This window comes from Pristiophorus japonicus, chromosome 8 (assembly GCF_044704955.1).
Source record: "Pristiophorus japonicus isolate sPriJap1 chromosome 8, sPriJap1.hap1, whole genome shotgun sequence".
Lineage (NCBI taxonomy): Eukaryota > Metazoa > Chordata > Chondrichthyes > Pristiophoridae > Pristiophorus > Pristiophorus japonicus.
The window spans coordinates 4,608,388-4,620,892 of NC_091984.1; the positions used below are offsets into that span (position 1 = coordinate 4,608,388).

General features: G+C 52.0%; 1 protein-coding gene across 4 annotated transcripts in view; it reads left to right on the top strand.

Moving 5' to 3' along the window:
- The window catches only part of tnni3k (TNNI3 interacting kinase), a 101,454-nt gene that overhangs the window by 43,010 nt on the left and 45,939 nt on the right, over positions 1–12,505 (top strand). For all 4 annotated transcript variants that reach the window (XM_070886473.1, XM_070886474.1, XM_070886476.1 and 1 more), the window contains 6 exons: positions 1,841–1,897; positions 4,531–4,623; positions 5,034–5,091; positions 8,046–8,240; positions 10,230–10,334; positions 11,096–11,148. In XM_070886473.1, the coding sequence (XP_070742574.1) occupies positions 1,841–1,897; positions 4,531–4,623; positions 5,034–5,091; positions 8,046–8,240; positions 10,230–10,334; positions 11,096–11,148 (561 nt within the window). The remainder of the gene's footprint in view (positions 1–1,840; positions 1,898–4,530; positions 4,624–5,033; positions 5,092–8,045; positions 8,241–10,229; positions 10,335–11,095; positions 11,149–12,505) is intronic.

Consider the following 12,505-nt stretch of genomic DNA (forward strand, 5'->3'; position numbering starts at 1 on the left):
GGCAGTACTCAGGGAGCGCTGCACTGTCAGAGGGGCAGTACTGAGGGAATGCTGCACTGTCGGAGGGGCAGTACTCAGGGAGCGCTGCACTGTCGGAGGGGCAGTACTGAGGGAGTGCTGCACTGTCGGAGGGGCAGTACTGAGGGAGCGCTGCACTGTCGGAGGGGCAGTACTGAGGGAGCCCCGCACTGTCGGAGGGGCAGTACTGAGGGAGCGCTGCACTGTCGGAGGGGCAGTACTGAGGGAGTGCTGCACTGTCGGAGGGGCAGTACTGAGGGAGTGCTGCACTGTCGGAGGGGCAGTACTGAGGGAGTGCTGCACTGTCGGAGGGGCAGTACTGAGGGAGTGTTGCACTGTCGGAGGTGCAGTACTGAGGGAGTGCTGCACTGTCGGAGGGGCAGTACTGAGGGAGCGCTGCACTGTCGGAGGGGCAGTACTGAGGGAGCACTGCACTGTCGGAGGGGCAGTACTGAGGGAGTGCTGCACTGTCGGAGGGGCAGTACTGAGGGAGTGCTGCACTGTCGGAGGGGCAGTACTGAGGGAGTGCTGCACTGTCAGAGGGGCAGTACTGAGGGAGTGCTGCGCTGTAGGAGGGGCAGTACTGAGGGAGAGCTGCACTGTCGGAGGGGCAGTACTGAGGAGCGCTGCACTGTCGGAGGGGCAGTACTGAGGGAGCGCTGCGCTGTCAGAGGGGCAGTACTGAGGGAGCGCTGCACTGTCGGAGGGGCAGTACTGAGGGAGCGCTGCACTGTCGGAGGGGCAGTACTGAGGGAGCGCTGCACTGTCGGAGGGGCAGTACTGAGGGAGTGCTGCACTGTCGGAGGGGCAGTACTGAAGGACATCCTGAAGTCGTGAATGATAATTTTAAGATAATTGACATAAGAAACTGGGGGATTTGAAGAGAATTTATTTCTTGTTGATCACAAGGGAGTGAACTTGTGGGAGACACTCCTAACCTGGACTTTCAGGTATAAAAGGGGAAGCTCCACCCACCTTCATCACTTGAGGTCTTGGTAATAAAGGTAACTGGTCACAGAGTGACCTTCTCTCAAGAATGGGCCTCGTGTGTATTTATACTGTATAGTAAGGACGTATCAAATCGGATCGCTCTTTCACAGAGCCAGCACAGGCACAATGGGCCGAATGGCCTCCTCCTATGCTGTGAGATTCTGTGGGCTAGACTTTAACCTCACATCGCCCATATATTGCCCAAAACAGCCGACTATCGCCCATTTTGAGCAAAATGTGGAAATTCAGGTTGGAACTTCGCCGGGAAATTAAGCCCCCAAGTTTTGGCTCACATTGCCGAACTGGTCGCCGAGGTGATCGCCCGCACATTGCCGTGAGGAGCTTTCGGCACATCGCGGCACATCGCCGGGCTGACCGCTCGCCGAGAACATCGCTGGAGAATAGTTGCTTTTCCCGGGCCTTCCTCACCGTACTGGGCACTACGGACGCTATTTTGAATATCGGAGGAAGGAAGGAGGCAGCAAAAAAACCCGAGCTAAGATATTTGTGAGTTATTTAATGGTCTTTTACTGATAGATCCACTCACATTTATACTTATATTTAATTGTACTAATATTAGCTTAGTAGATTAGGCATGTTTGTTACTAAAAAGTGCATTTATAGCAAGTGAAAATAATTATTGATAGTGATGGGGTCTATGATTTTTTGGGCGATAGCCAGCAAAGCGGAAAGTCTAGCCCTATGATTCTATGAAAGGCGCGCTTATAAATGCTAGTTCTTTCTTTCACTTTAGGTACGTCCTAATCCTAATTGTGTAGGTAATGGATTCAAAACCGATATTAATCTTAAACGGCACTTCTTTCTCTCACAGATGGGTCGTATGTTTCTGTACCATCACCACTTGGAAAGATCAAAAGCATGACGAAAGGTGAGCAGGTGCAGGTTAGAGTGAGAGCATCTTTCAATATCGAGACCTCTCCAGGCAAAATCTGCAGATTGATGGCAGGACCTCAAGTGAAAGAAATTGGGGGGGGATTTTAGCCCGAGTCGCTCAGCAGAAACCTGGCGGGCGGGTAGTTAAACTCGCCCCGGCACTTACCCGTCCGAGAGCCGCCGTGATCGCAACATCGGCGATTGGAACCCGCTCTCCTGAGCAGGCAGCAAGGACAGGCGCCCCGAGCCTACAGGGTCCTTCTTCACGTGGGCATGTTGCGGCCCGATGATGTCATTGAGCCCCGCCTGTAATTTTAACTCGACCCTGAGCGGGGAATCCGCCCGCAGTTAAAATCGGGGCCACTTTCACTGACCTGAGATTCCATCCCGAATTGACAAACAGGCAGATAGATTCGGGGTTAACACTGACAGCGGAGTCATTGTTTTTGTATAAGTTGGGCTCAATCCTCAGTAAACGGCAACAGGTATCCGAGACACAAACTGAGAGATCAAAGCCGAGCCTGGTCTCAGCCGTGGTGGCTGGAGCAGGGCCGCGCTTGGTCTCAGTGACTCTGGGTTTGGTGAAAGAGGAAAGGAAATGTCAGCAAAGATTGGTGGTCCGACTCGCCACCCAGTGACCCTCACCGGAAAGTTTCGGTACGTCGGCTGGGCTCAGCCGTGAGGCCTCCCACAGTCGGACTGGTGCACATTGTCTCGACTCACACAGGGACCGGGATGAGTAAATGGACCCCCAGAAAGGAGGCAGCGTCTTCGGGAGGATAAAGGAAAAGATTAGAGGACGAGAATGCAAAAGAGAAATGAAATGCGTAATCTGTTCTTTGAGCCTTACTGGTATCATTGTGCTGAGATAGATGAGGAGATTTTCCCTAAAGCTCCTGCATAATGTTGCCCCAATATACATGGTGCACTGTGACGGGATCAGATCACCCTCCTGGGGAGCTAAACACCAGCTAATGCACGATGGGACAAATGGCACCCTCCCTATCTCTGTAACCTCCTCCCACCCTACACCCCTCCCTATCCCTGTAACCCCCTCCCCCCCTCCACCACTCAGTATCTCTGTAACCTCCTCCCACCCTACACCCCTCCCTATCCCTGTAACCCCCTCCCCCCTACACCCCTCCCTATCCCTGTAACGCCCTCCCCCCTCCACCACTCCGTATCTCTGTAACCTCCTCCCACCCTACACCCCTCCCTATCCCTGTAACCCCCTCCCCCCTACACCCCTCCCTATCCCTGTAACCTCCTCCAGCCCTACACCCCTCCCTATCTCTGTAACCCCCTCCCACTCTACCCCCCTCCCACTCTACACCCCTCCCTATCTCTGTAACCTCCTCTCACCTACACCCCTCCCTATCCCTGTAACGCCCTCCCCCCTCCACCACTCCGTATCTCTGTAACCTCCTCCCACCCTACACCCCTCCCTATCCCTGTAACCCCCTCCCCCCGACACCCCTCCCTATCCCTGTAACCCCCTCCCACCCTACTCCCCTCCCTATCTCTGTAACCCCCCTCCCACCCTACACCCCTCCCTATCCCTGTAACCTCTTCCAGCCCTACACCCCTCCCTATCTCTGTAACCCCCTCCCACCCTACACCCCTCCCTATCCCTGTAACCCCCTCCCACCCTACTCCCCTCCCTATCTCTGTAACCCCCCTCCCACCCTACACCCCTCCCTATCCCTGTAACCTCCTCCAGCCCTACACCCCTCCCTATCCCTGTAACCCCCCTCCCACCCTACTCCCCTCCCTATCCCTGTAACCCCCTCCCACCCTACACCCCTCCCTATCCCTGTAACCCCCTCCCACCCTACACCCCTCCCTATCCCTGTAACCCCCTCCCACTCTACACCCCTCCCTATCTCTGTAACCTCCTCACCTACACCCCTCCCTATCTTTGTAACCTCCTCCAGCCCTACACCCCTCCCTATTCCTGTAACCCCCTCCCACTCTACACCCCTCCCTATCTCTGTAACCTCCTCTCACCTACACCCCTCCCTATCCCTGTAACCCCCTCCCACCCTACACCCCTCCCTATCCCTGTAACCCCCTCCCACTCTACACCCCTCCCTATCTCTGTAACCTCCTCTCACCTACACCCCTCCCTATCTTTGTAACCTCCTCCAGCCCTACACCCCTCCCTATCTCTGTAACCCCCTCCCACCCTACACCCCTCCCTATCCCTGTAACCTCCTCCAGCCCTACACAGCTCCCTATCCCTGTAACCTCCTCTCACCTACACCCCTCCCTATCTTTGTAACCTCTTCCAGCCCCTACAACCCTCCGAGATCTCTGCGCTCCTCCAATTCTGGCATCTTGAGCATCCCCGATTTTAATCGCTCCACCATTGGCGGTCGTGCCTTCAGCTGCCTGGGCCGTAAGCTCTGGAATTCCCTCCCTAAACCTCTCCGCCTTTCCCTCCTCCTTTAAGATGCTCCTTAAAACCTCCCTCTTTGACCAAGCCCTGTCCTAATATCTCCTAATACCCTCCTGTGGGATATTTTCACTATGTTAAAGGTGCTATATAAATACAGGTTGTTGTTGAATTTGCGGCGACTCTGTGATCACACTGTCTCTTTATTCCCACCCCCGCCTCTCTCCCCACAGAGAAAGCTGATGTTCTCCTGTTACGATCCGGCCTCCCCTCACACTTCCACCTTCAGCTGTCGGACATCGAATTCCACGAAATTATTGGATCAGGTAAAAAAAAACTCCCCACGCGATTTGTTGTGTCTTCAGATGCTCTGATAATGACTCCACGAGGCACTGTATTGCACTTGAACTGTAGTGACCTTAGTCCATTTAATGTAACTCCAGAGTGAGGATCACACCTGGTGGCCTGCCTTTTATACTAGGCCTGGCATACCTGTACAGGTAACCTACAAGTCTCCCACTGCAGTGCCCTCTGGTGGCACACCTTAGTGACCATACAGCTGGTGTACAAGTTTCCCATAGTAGTGCCCTCTGGTGGCACATCATATGAAATAGTACAGGCAGTAACATGTCGAGATACATGACATGATTGAAATGGAAAGCGCCAGAAATTGGGTTTCGTCAATTTCTCATGCGGCAGGCTGAGTCTGACCACCTTTTATCTGTGAAACACTTAGGTTCGTTTGGGAAAGTTTACAAAGGGAGATGCAGGAATAAAATTGTTGCCATTAAAAGGTAAGATCTTAATTGTTCTGTGAACTTTAGCTCATCCACCCCTCTGCTGCCCCGTGTCCTAACTCGTATCCCTCTGCTGCCTCGAGTCCTAACTCACACCCCTCTGCTGCCTCGTGTCCTAACTCACACCCCTCTGCTGCCCCGTGTCCTAACTCACACCCCTCTGCTGCCTCGTGTCATAAGTCACACCCGTCTGCTGCCCCGTGTCCTAACTCACACCCCTCTGCTGCCTCGTGTCCTATCTCGCATCCCTCTGCTGCCTCGTGTCCTATCTCGCATCCCTCTGCTGCCTCGTGTCCTAACTCACACCCCTCTGCTGCCCCGTGTCCTAACTCACACCCCTCTGCTGCCTCGTGTCCTATCTCGCATCCCTCTGCTGCCCCGTGTCCTAACTCACACCCCTCTGCTGCCTCGTGTCCTAACTCACACCCCTCTGCTGCCTCGTGTCCTTACTCACACCCCTCTGCTGCCCCGTGTCCTAACTCACACCCCTCTGCTGCCTCGTGTCATAAGTCACACCCGTCTGCTGCCCCGTGTCCTAACTCACGCCCCTCTGCTGCCTCGTGTCCTATCTCGCATCCCTCTGCTGCCCCGTGTCCTACCTCACACCCCTCTGCTGCCTCGTGTCCTATCTCGCATCCCTCTGCTGCCCCGTGTCCTAACTCGCACCCCTTTGCTGCCTCCTGTCCTTACTCACACCCCTCTGCTGCCCCGTGTCCTAACTCACACCCCTCTGCTGCCTCGTGTCATAAGTCACACCCGTCTGCTGCCCCGTGTCCTAACTCACACCCCTCTGCTGCCCCGTGTCCTAACTCACACCCCTCTGCTGCCTCGTGTCCTATCTCGCATCCCTCTGCTGCCCCGTGTCCTACCTCACACCCCTCTGCTGCCTCGTGTCCTATCTCGCATCCCTCTGCTGCCCCGTGTCCTAACTCGCACCCCTTTGCTGCCTCCTGTCCTTACTCACACCCCTCTGCTGCCCCGTGTCCTAACTCACACCCCTCTGCTGCCTCGTGTCCTTACTCACACCCCTCTGCTGCCTCGTGTACTATCTCGCATCCCTCTGCTGCCTCGTGTCCTATCTCGCATCCCTCTGCTGCCTCGTGTCCTAACTCACACCCCTCTGCTGCCCCGTGTCCTAACTCACACCCCTCTGCTGCCTCGTGTCCTATCTCGCATCCCTCTGCTGCCTCGTGTCCTATCTCGCATCCCTCTGCTGCCTCGTGTCCTATCTCGCATCCCTCTGCTGCCTCGTATCCTAACTCACACCCCTCTGCTGCCCCGTGTCCTAACTCACACCCCTCTGCTGCCCCGTGTCCTAACTCACACCCCTCTGCTGCCTCGTGTCCTATCTCGTATCCCTCTGCTGCCCCGTGTCCTAACTCGTATCCCTCTGCTGCCCCGTGTCCTAACTCGTATCCCTCTGCTGCCCCGTGTCCTAACTCACACCCCTCTGCTGCCCCGTGTCCTAACTCATATCCCTCTGCTGCCTCGTGTCCTAACTCACATCCCTCTGCTGCCCCGTGTCCTAACTCGCACCAAGTGCCTTCAGCTACCTGGGGCCATATGCTCTGGAACTCCCTCCCTAAACCTCTCCATCTCTCCACTTCCCTCTCCTCCCTTAAAACCTACCTCATAGACGAAGCTTTTGGTAACTTGTCCTAATGTCTCCTTATGTGGCTCAGTGGCACATTTTGTTTGTTAATCGCTTTAACGTTTGACTTACCGCTTCCAATCTTAAAATGAGGCAGATTCACCAGAATGATACCAGGATCTACAAGGTTAAATTACCAGCATAGATTTCTGCAACTTGGCTTCAACTCCAGTTCTGACGAAGGGTCATCGACCTGAAACGTTAATTCTGTTTCTCTCTCCACAGAGGCTGCCTGACCTGCTGAAATTTCCAGCATTTTTTGTTTTCTATTTCATGTAAGGACTGTTGTATAAAGCTCTGGTCAGACCCTATTCTGGAATATTGTTCAGTTCAGGGCACCATACCTCAGGAAGGATATATTGCCCCCTCCGACAGTGCAGCACTCCCTCAGTACTGCCCCTCCGACAGTGCAGCACTCCCTCAGTACTGCCCCTCCGACAATGCAGCACTACCTCAGTACTGCCCCTCCGACAATGCAGCACTCCCTCAGTACTGCCCTTCCGACAGTGCAGCACTCCCTCAGTACTGCCTCTCCGACAGTGCAGCGCTCCCTCAGTACTGCCCCTCCGATAGTGCAGCGCTCCCTCAGTACTGCCCCTCCAGCAGTGCGGCACTCCCTCAGTATTACTCCTCTGACAGTACAGCTCTCCCTCAGTACTGCACTGGGTGTGTCAGCCTAGATTATGGGCTTAAGTCAATGGAGGGGGATTTCAATCCTTGACCTTCTGACGTAGAGCTGAGTGTACTACCCATTGAGCTAAGGTTGACACATGCAATGGAGGTAAGATACAGATCAGCTAGGACCTAATTAAACATCGGAAGAGGCTCGAGGGGCTGAATGGCCTCTCTTGTTCCTCAGTAACACCGCTGTTAAAATATTGTAATCTGATACCAAATGTCAGTCCAGTGATATCGCAGAGAGCGCAGCAGTCTATTATTATCGTGACTAACACAAAATGTCTTTTTAATGTTCGCTGAGCAATGCTGTTTGGTCATGATCTGGAGAATTGGTCTGTACACTTCTGTAATGCATGCCCCGATGAGGATGCTCACAGGTTGGTTGAGCTGTTGAGTTGGGAGTGGCTTAGCCAGTCACATGATGTTCACAAGACTCAATAAAACCCCAGCCAGTTGGGTTCGGGGGATCCACGATGGGGCAGGTGGTTGTGAGCCTGTTGGATGAACTGGTAATGTGTAGTGTGATTGTTAAACCTTTGCAAGGTGTTGCTATGAATTCTTAAGCAAAGAACTCATGAATCAAATACATTACAGCTTCCAATGCATTTATGTTTTTTACCAGGTATCGCGCCAACACGTTTTGCTCCAAGTCCGACGTGGACATGTTCTGCCGGGAGGTGTCCATCCTGTGCCGCCTCAACCACCCCTGCGTCATCCAGTTTGTCGGTGCCTGTCTGGATGATCCGAGCCAGTTCGCCATCGTAACGCAGTACATCTCGGGGGGATCCTTGTTCTCCCTCTTACATGAACAAAAGAGGTAAGGTGTCTACTTGCTAACGTGCTACTCGTTTTGTTTCCATAGAATCCGACCGCACAGAAAGAGGCCATTCGGCCCATCGTTCCTGTGCTGGCTCTGTGACAGAGCGATCCGATTAGTCTCACTCCCTGCTCTTTCCCCATAGCTCTGTAAATTTTTCCCCTTGAAGTATTTATCCAATTCCCTTTGGAGAGTTACTATTGAATCTGCTCCCACCGCCCTTTCAGGCAGCACGTTCCCGAAGCAGGGAAGTCTTACTGCAATTGTACAGGGCCTTGGTGAGGCCTCACCTGGAATATTGTGTTCAGTTTTGGTCTCCTAATCTGAGGAAGGACGTTCTTGCTATTGAGGGAGTGCAGCGAAAGTTCACCAGAGTGATTCCAGGGATGGCTGGACTGACATATGAGGAGAGACTGGATCAATTGGGCCTTTATTCACTGGAGTTTAGAAGGATGAGAGGGTATCTCATAGAAACATGTAAGATTCTGACGGGACTGGACAGGTTAGATGCGGGAAGAATGTTCCCGATGTTGGGGAAGTCCAGAACCAGGGGACATAGTCTTAGGATAAGGGGTTGGCCATTTAGGACTGAGATGAGGAGAAACTTCTTCACTCAGAGAGTTGTTAACCTGTGGAATTCCCTGCCGCAGAGAGTTGTTGATGCCAGTTCATTGGATATATTCAAGAGGGAGTTATATATGGCTCTTACGGTTAAGGGGATCAAGGGGTATGGAGAGAAAGCAGGAAAGGGGTACTGAAGGAATGATCAGCCATGATCTTATTGAAGATCCTGCACCAATTTTCTATGTTTCTATGTTTCTATCACAACAACTCGCTGCGTGAATAAACTCTCCTCACCTCTCTCTCTGGTTCTATCGCCGATTATCGTCAAACTGTGTCCCTCTGGTTCCCGACCCTCTTGCCACTGGAAACAGTGTCTCCTTATTTACTTTATCAAACCCCTCATAATTTTGAACACCTCTATTAAATCTCCCCTTAACCTTCTCTGCTCCAAGGAGAACAACCCCAGCTTCCCCAGTCTATTCACGTAACTGAAGTACCTCATCCCACTAGTACCATTCCAGTAAATCCCCTCCACACCCTCTCCAAGGCCTTGACATCCTTCCTAAAGTGCTGGGGCTTAACCAGTGATTTATAAAGGTTTTGTACTCTATGCCTCTGTTTATAAGCCAAGGTTCCTGTGCTTTTTGTTACACCGTCTCTGGGTTTTCCATTTTAAGTTTTTATTCTTTGGTCAAATATGCTTTGGTCACCCCCAGACTTGACTATTCCAATGCTCTCCTTGTCGGCTTCCCAACTAACACCCTCCTGCAACTCTGCTGCCCGTGTCCTAACTCACACCGAGTCCCACTCACCCATCACCCCTGTGCTCGCTGCCCCGTGTCCTAACTCGCACCGAGTCCCACTGACCCATCACCCCCTGTGCTCGCTGCCCCGTGTCCTAACTCACACCGAGTCCCACTCATCCATCACCCCTGTGCTCGCTGCCCCGTGTCCTAACTCGCACCGAGTCCCACTCACCCATCACCCCCTTGGCTCCCGGTCCGGCAACGCCTCGATTTTAAAATGATCATCCTCATGTTCAAATCCCTCTGTGGCCTCGCCCCTCCCTATCTCTGTAATCTCCTCCAGCTCCACGACCCTCCGAGATCTCTGCACGCCTCCAATTCTGGCCTCTTGCACATCTCTGATTTTAATCGCCCCCACTATTGGCGGCCATACTTTCTGTTGCCTGGGCCCTAAGCTCTGGAATTCCCTCCCTAAACCTCTCTTCCTCGCTACCTCTCTCTCTCCTCCTTTAACAACCTCTCTTTGAGCTTGCTTTTGGTCACCATATCTCCTAATGGGGCTCGGTGTCAACTTTAGCGCTCCTGTGAAGGGCCTTGGGACGTTTTATGATGTTAAAGGTGCAAGTTATTGTTTACACCTGCCAGTCTCTCTTGCTGTTTTTCTTTTATCAATCCACAGAATCATTGATCTTCAATCCAAATTAATCATTGCGATTGATGTGGCCAAAGGCATGGAATACCTTCACAACCTGCCTCAACCAATCATACACCGAGACCTCAACAGGTACGCCGACCTGCGCCTCTGGGGCGGTGAGGATACCGGTGTGGGCACTGGGCTTGCTTCACCCATTGGTTCAACTCAACTTTCAAAACCAAAAGAATGAACCTCGCTCAGGCCGGCACTCGTTAATGCTGGGCGACATTAATAAACTTGCAGAATGGGCGTGTGATCGGCAAATCCGCGACAATAAGTGTGAGGTGGTGCCTTTTAGGGAGGACACTTCCTCCTTGGGATGGGGGGGAGGAGCAGAGGGATGGGCGGGCACAGATGGGCGGGACAAGCCACTAAAAGTGGTGACGCAGGTTAACAAGGCCATAAAACAAGCAAGCCAGGCACGGTGGATTCTTTTGTAGAGGGATAGAATTGGAAAGCAGAAAAGTTATACTAAACGTGCGTAGACCCTTGGTTCGCCCACACTTGGAGCACTGTGCACAGCTCTCTCCTCCATATCATAAAAAGGAGAGGGAGGCATTGCAGAAGATTTAATACCAAGGATGATAGTTTTCACCTTGTGGTTCTGCTATCAGGAAACTAACTGGGGTTCTTTATCGAGATAAGAGACGGCTGGGGGGGGTGACCTGATGGAGGTCTTTAAGATTATGAAGCGGTTCGATAGGGGAGACGTACAGAAGATGCTTCCACTTGTGGGGGAGACCAGAACTAGGGACTGAAAGGTTGCACGCATCGGAAAGATTCAATACGTTTACTTAACAATTTATATGGAAAGTAATTAATGTTTTTATCTTCTCTCTTGGATCTGCCAGCCACAACATCCTGCTGTATGAAGATGGCCATGCAGTGGTTGCTGATTTTGGAGGTTTGAACTTTGTGTATAAGAACATGGCTGATGTGCCTTGTCTAATGGTCCCGACCGAAGTACAGCGGCCTGCAGATGGCTCAACCCACAACTTGGACCTGAAAATGTGGTCAATGTCACACCCATTTCGCCAATCTCAAGTTACGCCCACCTGTCTCCCAATCTCATTAGAATAAGTCATGTTTGCAATCAGTCTCCAAGGAAAGCGCTGATCCCACATCAAAGGACCATAGGAGGAGGCCATTCGGCCCATCGTGCCTGTGCCGGCTCTGTGACAGAGCAATCCAATCAGTCCCACTCCCTGTACTTTCACCACAGCCCTGTAAATTTATACTTTTCAAGTATTTATCCAATTCCCGTTTGAAAGTTACTATTGAATCTGCTCCCACCGCCCTTTCAGGCAGCGTGTTCCCGATCTCAACAACTCGCTGCGTAAATAAACTCTCCCCATCTGGCTTTTTTGCTAATTACCTTCAATCTGTGTCCTCTGGTTCCCGACCCCCCTGCCCCTGGAAACAGTGTCTCCTTAGTTACTCGATCAAAACCACTGATAATTTTTGAACACCTCTATTAACTCTTCCCTTAACCTTCTCTGCTCGAAGGAGAACAATCCCAGCTTTTCCAGTCTCTCCAAGTAGCTGAAGTCTTTCATCCCTGGGACCATTCTGGTATATTTCTTTGAGTCTTAGAAGTAAAGTTTCAAGTTATTTAAGCATCATTCGTGTTTCAGAACCTGCAATCAGGAAAATGTTCCAATTTTAAAAATATATTCAAAAGCCCATCCAATGAGCCAGAAAGTACAGAGCAGGTCTCGGTGAGGAGACTAATTCAAAAATGCTCAAATAAATGTGCTTGAAAATCTGTTTGCAATGTTGAGAAGCTCCTCGGCAGGCCCCTCCCTCCGTCCCACACCCTACACCCCAACACCACACCACTCCAACAACAAACACAATTGGAAAGAAAATTTGCATTTCTGTAGCACCTTTCACGATTTCAGGACATCCCAAAGTGCCACAGAAACTGGATTGTAGTCACTATTGCAATGTAGGAACTGCGGCAGCCAATTTTCACACAGCAAGCTCCTACAAACAGCAATGTGATAATGACTCGATAATCTTTTTGGTGATGTTGATTGAGGGATAAATATTGGCCAGAACACCGGGGAGAACTCCCCTGCTCGTCCTCGAACAGTGCCATAGGATCATCTATATACACCTGAGAGGGCATACTAGATCTTGGCATAAAGTCTCATCCGAAAGACGACAGTGCAGCACTCCCTCAGTATTGTCCCTCCAGCAGTGCAGCACTCCCTCAGTACTGCCCCTCCGACAGTGCAGCACTCCCTCAGTACTGCCCC